Below are 12,073 nucleotides of genomic sequence, written 5' to 3'. Positions count from 1 at the left end.
GGTGCAATTTGATTTTGCAGTTCCTTCAATTATTTTGGTCTTGTCTGTCAAAGTGATCGAAGTGGAATGTTTCTAGCCAGCTGGGAGTTGTACAGTATGGAAGCAATCCTTCTGCCCAGCATATCCATGTTGACCAAGGTGCCTATCTCAGCCAATTCCATTTGCCTTCACTTGGCCCATATCCCTCCAAACCTTTTCTACTCATATACTTAGCCAAATGTCTTTTAAACATTGTAATTATATTTGCCTCGATCATTTCTTTTGGCAGCTCATCCCATTTACCCTCTGAATGAAAAAAAATGCCTCTCACATAGCCTTTATGTCATTCCCCTTTCACCTTAAAACTAGTTTTTGATTCCCTTATGCTATGGGAAAAAAAAGACTCTTGACAAGCTACCCAGCCTAAAATTCCTTATGATTTTATAAACTTCTATCAGGTCACCCCTCAACAACTTCTAGGGGAAGCAGACCCAGCCTATCCAGCCTTTCATTATTGCTCAAGATCACCAGTCCAGGCAGCAATACCCCTTGCATAGCAAAAACCTATTCATCTGAGCTGTTAGTATTTCAACTGTCCAGCATCCAGAGACTTTATATATTCCTTGTTCACAGAAGCCAAAACTAATTACAATACTCTAGACATGGACTAAAGGATAGTATGATTTGTGTAATCATGGAATCAAATATTATATAGCATAAGGGAGCCATGATATCATTACTGGCCAAATCAAAATAAGCTTATCCTACTTCCTCACCTTTTGCGAATCTTTTCTGCACTCCCGCTAGTTTAATCACATCCACCTTATGGCATCGTAACCAGACCGTGGCTAATCAGTTCTTTGTGTTGAAATGCAGCCAAGGAACCTTCAGCACAACTTAGCGATGAAGTACGAGAGCAGCTATTGGAGGCCTCTGCTGCTACGCGGAAAGCCTACAACGCTTTCCGGAGGGAAGCCGACCCAGAGGACCACTTCACCGGCGCGGATGGTAATCCAGCCTCTGGAGAGAAGAACAAGGATGACGGAGAGATGAGTGCTGTAATAGCCATTATGCAGCCAATTCTTCGCTTCATGCAACTGCTTTGTGAAAACCATAACCGAGATCTCCAGGTATGTGTATCCTGTTTTGAATGGATTTCTTGTTATGTCCACACAGCATTTTGTGTCCAAAACTGAAATCAATGCCAAAGATGAGTTTGCATCCTAGTAGGGATTTTTGTGAAAAGATGATCTCTATTTAAAATGCTAAGCTTTCTAGAAGAGGGACAGCTGTCATGCTTTCCTCTGATTGTCCTCTGGCTTGGAAGGTACCTGGCCGAGCCGGCTGGTGGCGCAACGACATCGGCGCTGGACCCAGGAGCAGAGGTTCCCGGGTTCGAAACTAATAGGTTCCTCCCCCGCGTATGCTTTCCATCCGTGCCAGGTTGAGTGTCGAGATCGCAACTGGACCTCGTAAAATAGAGGGAAAATACTGTGAAAATGTCTGTGTGAAGAGTGGCACGCCACATAGTCCCTCTCCTGTTCAGCGCTTTGTAAAAAGCCATGAAAAAGACATCATCACAGACGCACGCATGGACACGCAGACGCACATGCACAGACTCACATGCGCCAAAAAAAAGGAACGTAACTGGCCATGATTTGCAAGTGTGTCAGTATGCAGTGTTCTGTTAGAGGCTGTTCCAAAGTTTATTGTTGAAAACTTTTCTGCATTTAACATGAACTGTGATATAGTCAACTATCCAAATTAATTCATTTGTGAGTGTGCATATTGCCAGGGTGTCAAGTCTAACATCATATAAAAATATTTCAAATGTAATTAACTTTCTATTTAATACATAGATAGGAAACACAATTAGAGACAGTATATGTAAATGGGGAATATGGAGTACATATGTTTAATATTCAAAACTATGTATAGTGACAGTCAAGCAAATTGCGTTAGATTCTGACTCGTTGGGTACAGCTCGAGGACTGTTTTTGCAGTTGTACAGAAATAAATGATGGTTTGGCTGCCTCTTGCACCTTGAGGAATGGCAGTTATATTCGTTATTAAGAAAGCCTAAATCTAAGTGCTTTAATTGCTGCTGTTATGTTTGGATAACAGTCCCTCTTAGCAGGTTTATTTAAAATCCGTGAACCCGATTAATAGTTACGCCATTCCAATCATTTCAAGGATCCTAGATAATTGATAGTCCAACCATCTAATGAATATTTGAGGTGAATAGGTCTAATGTCCTTTTCTTCTGATGCATCACCAAATTTTCGTGAATTAACTATCACAAAAAGTTTGTCATCTGAAGAAAACCGGGCTAGGTGAAATCTGTTCTGGCTTGCTTACATGGTGAGCCACCGAGATTTACAAGTTGTCGTAACAGTTTGATGAAAATAATACTTTTATAAGTATTTCAGGTTCAGTGATTCACCTGATGAGATTCATCTTTCAAGCAAGATTGTTCCTGTTGGAACCAGGCACTTGATTCCGTAGCTTGCCCTCTTCTCTCTGACAGAGGCTGTTGCGCTGCCAGTCAAATCTGCTCTCCTGTTTGTGGATCACGTGGCAGCTTCCTCCAGCTGAGCTGAAATAAGTTCAAAGTATATTTATTATCCCAAGTACGTACATGTCACCATATGCTACCTTGAGATTCATTTTCTTGCAGGCGTCCACAGTAGAAGAAATGCAATAGAATCAATGGAAATTTACACACAAACAAAACTGAAAACAACCAATGTGCAAAAGAAGGCAGACTGTGCAAATACAATACATGGATAGATAGATAGATAGATAGATAATATTGTGAGCATGAGTCCTTGAGAGCAAGCCCATAGGTTAGGAGTCAGTTCAGAGTTGAGGTGAGTGAGGTTACCCACATTGGTTTAGGAGTTTGAAAGTTGGTCGCAGTGAGGGAGGCCATTCCAGAATTTTTTGAACGTCACTTGAACTCTCAACAAAACTGTTCCATCAAGATAATACGGCATGCAAGGCGTGACATTTTAAAAGACATTCAGCTCCTCCTTTCCTGTCGGTTCGATGAACCTTTCCCAAATATGCTGCCTTTCAAGTCTTCTGCCACAAAAATGTTGATTGAAACATCAAGCACAAATTGGCCTGAAGTTTCTTAAATATGAGACTCAAGGAGCCTGCTAAGCTTTTGAGTATGTATGTAAGAATGTATAAGAGCAGAGAAAAACCATAAATAGTCAGTCTCTTCAATATTGGGTTTCTTTCACTTAATTATGGCCATCATTGATTTCTGTTTCTCAATAGTAGCTGCTGGTGAGCTTTGGGTGTTCCAGGCAGGATTTTGATATATTGATAACTTTATTCCTAGGTAATAGGAGAAACTAGTTCAGTGATGGGTTCAAACTCGTGAAACTTACTTGTCTTTAGGACCAATGGAAAGCACTTATGGGATTTGTCTTGGCCTTCATTTGCGAAATTTGTCTAAATTTGAATAGAGGGAAACTGTTTTACAGTAGACATCTGCATGAACTGTAGGGAAATATAGATAGTCATTCTTGTTGCTAAATCAAGGCAAAAATGACTTGCTTTACCTTTTAATTTACTTTTGTTGATCTACCAATTGTAAATGTATTTTAACCTGTGAAATCTTTGAGGATTCCATTCATCCGTTGTATTTCACATTCATTCTAAGATATTGCAAAGTGCTTCACAATCAGAGATAACTTTGAAATATGAAAAATGCCATAGAGTTACTGTACCATCCAAATTGCCTAGCCTGTTTGTGTAAAAATGATAAACAATTCAGTATAAGCAATGTTCACAACCAGTGTGAAAGTAACTGCTCAAAGTGGAGAAGTATTCAGGATGGCTTTGAGAATCCCAGGCCCATTCTGTGTGTAGACAGTGGAAGGAATGCACTCCCTCAAACTTCCCAACCATCAGGCACCTCCGCTCTTGCCCCACCTCTCTGGAAAAGTCCGAGTCTGTTGGACTCATCCATCACCTTAGGATCAATTGAACTGAGTGGAAACAAACTGTCTTTGATTGGGATGGGGTAGGGAAATATCCAAGAGGAGAAAGATGAAAATCAGACAATCCATTCTTGTAGTGATAACAGAAGGGTGAATATTGGTCAGAATACTGGCTTATAGCACTTGCTTTTCTTTCTACTATTGCTATCAGACTGCCTGGTCCATCTTATATACTTATCCAACACGCATCATCTCCTATCATGTGGCAGTTCCTCAGTTTTGATCTGCAAGTGGCAGGTCATAAAGGGTGACTTCATCGCCAAACCTTCTCCTTCAGAAGTTGATAAGAGTTACCAACTGAGTCATTGGGGGCAGTGGAATTTAGAGTTTGGAAAGAACAGGCAAGGGCTGTTTTACTGGCGATCAGAGCCATGTCCAGTCAAATGAGTTAACAGCCATTTTATTGGTGGTTTCTTATGAAGTTAAATGTTTCACAAGTTTGTATTTCAGTTCAGTGTATTTGTGTACAGTTCTGGCAAATGACTCTTGTAAATGATTGTTCTTTTAATCACAGCTTGACAAGTTAGACTATCCATTTACTTTAGTCATGAAATTATTCCTACCTGGGAGTAAATGACAAGTCCATGTAATACGTAATCTGCTTCTGCTCGAATTTGTTCCCACTTCTGGAGCTTCTCTTTTTGTTCCTCTTTGTTCCCATTCCTCATCGAATTTTGTTAGTGCTCTGAGGAGTATGGGTCTTCTTCTGTCCTACCCTCATTATGCAGGTACATCAGACACCCCTTTCTTGCTGTCATCTTCCCTTCAGTATTATAAAACTGAATTAAGTTGCATGCCATCTTGGTCAATGTCTCCCATCCACTACATAATGTACTGGGTGGGCACAGGAGTACATTCAGCCAGAGACTCATTCCACCGAGATACAACACAGAGCGTCATAGGAAGTCATTCCTGCCTGTGGCCATCAAACTTTACAACTCCTCCCTTGGAGGGTCAGACACCCTGAGCCAATAGGCTGGTCCTGGACTTATTTCATAATTTACTGGCATAATTTACATATTACTATTTAACTATTTATGGTTCTATTACTATTTATTATTTATGGTGCAACTGTAACGAAAACCAATTTCCCCCCGGGATCAATGAAGTATGACTATGACTATAATGATCTCATATTTGCCTTCAATTGATGGTGTGGGATGGGCTATGTGTGCCCACTCAGCCAATGATTTTTTTGCCCAGATTTTGGAATGGGTTTCAAGCCAAGACAACTAACTCAACTGTGATGCTGATTGAAAGGCTTCATTTTAATTCATTGATCAGAAAATGCTGCTCTGGAACAAGTGTAAAATAAATAACGGTAAATATCACCCATTGAAATGTAGTCCTTGGGGAATGAAATGCAAATTATTCTTTCATAATCAAAAACTAATAGGGAATTCAAATTTTACGTGGACTGTTTTGATAATGAAAGTAATGTAAACTTGGAGAGCTGATTTTCACAATGCATTAGACCTCTAGAATCTGAATTTTTAAATAGACCTGCAGGTGCCTTCATGAGTGCTCTTTGACTCTGGATTTGACCTGATGGAGTTTTACTCAACCTCTGGCCACTCTGACATGGATGTGTTTGATGCTAATAGTCCTTGTCCAAAAGAGAAAAAGATGTTATTTATAATGGAAAGAGCAAAATAGGAGCAGGAACAGGCCATTCATCCCCTCTGACCTGACCTGTCATTCAGTATGATCCTGGCTGATCAGCCCAGGTCTCAATGACTCTTCTGTGCCAGATCTCCATAGTCCTCTATTCCCCAAATTATTCAATACATCACTCTCCTCTGTGAATACCTCCAGATTCCTTACTTTAAAGAATGACAGGAAAATGTCAGGAAATCGGGCAGCACAAGTCCTAGAGCATAAGAGATTCCTATTTGCTATACAGTCTTGTGTTGACAGGGAATGTGGGGGCGGGGGGAGCCCCTGGCAAGGAAGCAGCATAAATACTACAGGATGGTGATAAGAAGAAATGGCACCTAAAAGAATCAAATATATGAAGGGACACAAAATGCTAACTCGGGTACAGGGTGAAAAAGGTCATTGAAAATCGGAAACTGGAAATACTGCAATCACTCCGCAGATGTGGCCAAACCCACTGAAAGAGGATATTTCTGCCTAAAGGCAGATTGTCAGAACTGGGGAAGAGCAAGCCAATTAGTTTTATGTTGCGGAGAAGATGGGAAAGGGATAAGTAAGATGGGGCCAGGGTGGAAATAGAAGCTTCTCCTCTTGTGGTGTCTGTTCAGATTCAGTTTCTATTACTGACTGTTGTGCCTTATCCTGCAAAACTGGTAAAGAACCACAGTTTCAAGGAATAACAGTTGGTGATTGATCCTCTATTAAAAGTGGAGCATGCAGTATTATAGAGTTGCAATATGAAACATGAAGTCCTCAATAATAAAGATGTTTCAACAGCTTATCAAGACCAAATTAAATTATTGAACAAAATAGAGAAGACATTTCGGGCTGAGACCTTTCATCAGGACCTGACAAAGGGTCTCAACCTGAAATATTGATTATCCCGTTACAGAGATGCTACCTGACCTGCTGAATTCCTCCAACACTTTATGCATGTGTTACTCTGAATTTCCAGAATCTGCAGAATCTCTTGTGTTTAAAACATTAAAATTTAAAAATTGTCCTCATTTATATCGAACATGTCAAGAAATCTCATGGGAGAGAAGCAATGCATTAGAACACAGTTATAAGAAGGCCATTCAGTATTTCACAACTACTCCATCATTCAACAAGGTAATGATAGACTTTCACCTCTTGTCTGTTCCCATGGTAATCTCATGTATTTTGATTACCATAATATCCAATTGTGGTATTGAATTACTGAGCCTCAACTGCTGTCCTGGGTAGGGTGTTCCCAAGATTTACCAGCTTCTGGCTAAAGAAATTTCTTTGTCTCAATCCTCAGTGGCAAACCCCTTACTTATGCTAGTGACCTCTGGTCCAGACATCCCAGCCATTCCATTTCATTATTTTTGCTGTTGAGTCATGTAGCTATATTTCAGTACTGAAACATCACCTTCATGGGGCCACATGAGTGGCATCAGTCATCCTGGCTTTAAGGAATGTAATAGAACACTACTTAATGCATTGTAAATTATTGCAAGAATAAAAAGGCATTGCATGGTTTAGTCTTGTCAATATTTATTATTATGAATATTGTTTAGTTTGATATACGTATATAAAAACATCATGTTCATGGGGCCACAGGCAACATTATTATTGTCTGTGGCCCCTTTCCATTTCCATGAGACATCATTGCTTCTATCCCCAGATCTCCTGGAGTGTGTTCTTGTTCTTATTGACAAGCCCCACATTCCTGGGAAAATGTCCATGTCATTGGTGAGTCTAGAACTGGAGTTTAGACTCAAAACTAGACCTGGAGCACAGCAACTTGAGTCTCGCTGTGGACAAGATCAAAGAGATCGTGGACTTTAGGAAGGTGCAGGTTGACCATTGCTCACTGCACAACCAGGGCTCCTCTGTGGAGAGAGTTAGGAGCACAAAGTTTCTGGGAGTGCATGTAATGGATGACCTGACCTGGACCCTCAACACCATCTCTTTGGTCAACAAAGCACAGCCGCATCTCCACTCCCTGAAGAGACTGAGGTGTGTAGACCCCCTCTTCCCCTCAGTTTTTACCATTGAGTGTGTCCTGACCAGCTGCATCATCGCCTGGTATGAGAATTGCAGGGCATCTGACCACAAGTCCCTACAAAGCATTGGAAGAACAGCTGAGGGGATCATCGCAGTCTCTCTTCCACCCATCAGAGATACTTACGAGGAGCGCTGCGCACACAGGGCCCTTCGTATTGTCAATGATCCCCCCAACCACCCAACAGTCTCTTTGACCCCCTTCCATCAGACAGGAGGTACCGTAGTATTAGGAAAAGAACTACTTGGGTGGGAAACAGCTGCCTGCCCCAGGTCATAAGACTACTGAACTCCCTGCCACAACATTTAAGAAAAATTTGGGTAAGTACATTGGTGGGAGAGCTGTGGAGGGCCGTGGTATAGGTACAGCTCAATAGGACTAGGCAGAATACCAGTTCGGCATAGATATGATGGGCCAAAAGACCTGCTTAGGTAGTGCTGTGTGACTTTCTATATGAAGTGCACCTCTGTTGTGATGTAGAGGAACTAAGCAGCCAATTTCTGCAGAGCAGGATACCATTAATGAGCAGATTATCTCCGCTGGTTGACTCAAGGGATAGAAATGAGCCGGAAGTAAGTGCTACAATATTGAGTTATATTATCACTTCTCCCTGCCAAGGTTTTACTTTTAAATGAGCTTGCTGATCTACCATTGGTTTACTTTTTACCCCATAGAAGATGAGCTCAACAATGCCCTTTGTACTCGCTTTTACTGACAAAACATGGAGGCACTTCACGAGCTCCACAGCCCCCGATGACCCTGTGATTTAATTCTGAGGCCGACATGAAAGCATCTTTCACGAGGGTGAACCCACAGAAAGCATTTGACTCAGATGCGGTACATGGCTGAGCACTGAAGATGTGTGTGATTGATTAGCTGGAATGTTCACTGATATCTTTAACCTCATGCTGTGGCAGTCTGAGGTGCCCTGCTGCTTCAAGCTAGCTTCAATTATGCCAGTGTCGAAGAAGGATGTGGAACCTACCTCAGTGACAGTCGTCCACTAGCACTTGCATCCACTGTGATGAAGTGCTTTGAGAGGTTGGTGATGAAACTATCAACTTCTGCTTGAGGAGTGATTTGGATCTGCTCTATTTTCCCTTCTGTAACAACAGATCTATAGCAGATGCCAACTTATTGGCTCTTCACTCAACTCTTCAACATCTGGACAGTGATGATGCATGCATCAGGATGCCCTTTGTGGACTACAGCTCGGCATTCAGTACTATCATCCCCTCAAAGCTAATAGACAAGCTCCAAGATTTTGGCTTCAACACCTCCTCCTGCAACTGGATTCTCAACTTTCTCACTTGCAGACCCTAATCAGTACAGATTGGCAACATCTCTTCCACAATCTCCATCAGCACAGGTGCACCACAGGCTGTCTGCTTAGCGGCTTGTTTTACTTGCTTTATACTTACGACTGTGAAGCCATGTACAGCTCCAATGCTATATTTAAATTTGATGGCGACAGCCAAATCAAAGGTGGTGATAAATCAGCATCTAGGAGGGAGATAGAATATCTGGCTGCATGGTACCACATCGACAACCTCTCACGCAGTGTCGGCAAGATCAAGGAGCTGATTATTGACTACTGAAGGTGGAAACAGGATGTCCATGAGCCACTCTTTATCTGGGGATCAGAAGTGGAGAGGGTCACCAACTTTAAATTCCTCGATGTTATCATTTCAGAGGAACTGTCGTTGGTTCAGCATGTGAATGTCATTATGCAGAAAGAACGGCAGCACTTAGAGGGTTGAGAAGATTTGCTATCTTATATGAAACTTTGGCAAACTTCTATAGCTGCGCTGTGGAGAGTATATTGACTGGTTGCATCATGGCTTAGTATGGAAACACCAATGCCCTTGAACAAAAAGTAGTGGATACTTCACAAATAAAGCCCTCTCCACAATTGAGCACTTCCGTAAGGAGTGCCATCACAGGAAAGCAGCATCCATCATCAAGGACGCCCACCATCCAGGCCATGTTCTCTTCTCGCTGCTGCCCTTGGGAAGGAGGAACAGGAGCCACAGGACCCACATCACCAAGTTCAGGAACAGTTATTACGCCTCAACCTTCAGGCTCTTGAACTTAATTGGAATTATTTAAATCTCACAACCGTCCCACAATGTGAGGGAGTAAAAATCTTTGCATTATGACTCTGTCTCAATGTACAGATATGTGAATTTATATGTCTAATGGCTTGTAGAAAGAAGCTGTCCTGTAGCCTGTTGGTCCTGATGGAAACAGCTGAAACAGCTTGTGGTTGGGGAGACTGGTGTCCCCGATGATCTTCCAGGCCTCCTTTATGCACCTGCTGCTGTAAATATCCTCAATGGAGGGAAGTTCACATCCACAGATGCGTTGGACTGTCTGTACCACTCTCTGTAGTGCCCAATGATCAAGGTTGGTGCAGTTTCCGTACCAGGCAGTGATACAGCCAGTCAGTATGCTCCCAATCATGCCCCTGCAGAAGGTCTTGAGGATTTGGGGACTCATGCCGAACTACTTCAGTCATCTGCGGTGGAAGAGATGCTGTTGTGCTTTTTTGCCACACAGCTGGTGTGTACGTCCAGGTGAGATCTTCGGTGATATGTATACCAAGGAACTTGAAACCAAAGTTTACTTATTTATTCTTTTTTCCTTTTTTTTTGTATTTGTACAGTTTGTTGACTTTTGCACATTGGTTGGTTGTCCGTCCTGTTCTGTGTGGGTTTTCATTGATCCAATTGTGTTTCTTTGTATTTAGTGTGAATGCCCGCAAGAAAATGAATCTCAGGGTTGTATATGGTGACACATTAATAACTTTGAAATTTGAGCTTGGAAAATCTATCTGAAAACTTGATTGAGGAACAACCTGTAAGAATTAAACGTAGCACCTGCTATAACTTGCAATCAATTAAGAAAGTCAAGAAAATAATATTTTTCTTTTTTTTTTGTTTCACTTCAGAACTTCCTGAGATGTCAAAACAACAAGACTAACTATAACCTGGTCTGCGAGACACTGCAGTTCCTAGACTGCATCTGTGGCAGCACCACTGGTGGACTGGGCCTTTTGGGACTCTACATCAATGAAAAGAATGTTTCCCTCATCAATCAAACACTGGAAAGCTTAACTGAATATTGTCAAGGGCCTTGCCATGAGAACCAGGTATATGTTCAAGCCATACCTAGGAGCAGCTGAAAAAGAATGTCATTTGTGATTTTATTTTTGTTGTGGAGCAGGCATTTTTTTGTTGGTGGCCCAGAGCTGGTTGCAGTACATTCATTATAATCCACAGAGGCATGTTTACAAATTCTCATGGGAAGACTGGGAAAATCAGGTTGTCACCGTGCTCTGGAAGAGCGTAAGGTAACAGAATCCTTTGGAGGTAGTGATCATAATACGATAGAAGTCACTCAGCAGTTTGAGAGGGAAAAACTAAAATCAGATATATCAGTATTACAGTGGAGTAAAGCTAAGCTCAGAGGCATGAGAGAGGAGCTGGTCAAAGTTCATTGGAAGGGGACACTGGCAAGGATGATAGAAGAACAGCAATGGCCAGATTTAAGGGTAACTCAGAAGATTTAGGATCATTTCATCCCAATGTAGAAGCAGCATTCTAAAGGGAGGTTGAGGGAACTGTGGCTGACAGGGGAAGTTACAGACAGCACAAAACCAGCAAAGCCTACCAAATATTGAAAGTCCTATGTAAGGTGCATGTTGAGAGGTTGTTTCCAGTAGTGGGAGAATCTGTGACCACAGGGCACAGCCTCTGAATAAAAAGAATTCCCTTTAGAACAGACATGAGGAGGAATTTTTTTAGCTAGAGATAGTGAATCTCATCTCTTCTCCCTGTAAGCTTGGACACCCGTGGAGGCCAAGTCATTGGGTATATTTTAAGCAAAGGCGTATAAGTTCTTGATTAGTAAGGGTGTCAAAGGTTGCATCGAGAAGGCAGGAGAATTGGGTTGAGAGGGATAACAATTCAGCCTTGTTGGAATGGCAGAGCAGGCTTAAGGGGCTGAATGGCCTAACTTTGCTCTTGTGTCTTAACAGTCTTCGTATAGGAAGGCAAATTAAAGGTATTATTTCTATGCATAATTGTTTTTTTAAACATGGTATCAGATCACATAAACTGATTCATTACGGCAATATCTTCAATATTTCAAACAAGTTTTACAGCTTACTTGTTATTCTTGGGCCTCTAGAATAGGTGTTCCACCCACAACCTCAGTAGTCAGAGAAGAGTATCACCACTGACACCATAATTAATTGCAAGAAGACTGTCTACAGCAATAAATGATTTAAACAACTTTTTGTCTCAATCCCCTCTGTTGGGGTGCATAAAATATCTTCATGCAGGCAGTTTACAAACCACAGGTATTCAGATGTGGGGCGATTAAATACTGC

At 41.7% G+C, this 12,073-nt stretch overlaps 1 protein-coding gene across 9 annotated transcripts in view; it reads left to right on the top strand.

The window, feature by feature from the left end:
• Positions 1-12,073, top strand: part of itpr1b (inositol 1,4,5-trisphosphate receptor, type 1b) — a 542,905-nt gene that overhangs the window by 349,315 nt on the left and 181,517 nt on the right. For all 9 annotated transcript variants that reach the window (XM_072280628.1, XM_072280634.1, XM_072280631.1 and 6 more), the window contains 2 exons: positions 856-1,109; positions 10,631-10,831. In XM_072280628.1, coding sequence (XP_072136729.1) covers positions 856-1,109; positions 10,631-10,831 — 455 coding nt within the window. The remainder of the gene's footprint in view (positions 1-855; positions 1,110-10,630; positions 10,832-12,073) is intronic.

The sequence above is a fragment of the Mobula birostris genome, chromosome 16 (assembly GCF_030028105.1).
Source record: "Mobula birostris isolate sMobBir1 chromosome 16, sMobBir1.hap1, whole genome shotgun sequence".
NCBI lineage: Eukaryota > Metazoa > Chordata > Chondrichthyes > Myliobatiformes > Myliobatidae > Mobula > Mobula birostris.
This window is presented reverse-complemented; position numbering and strand designations above follow the sequence as displayed.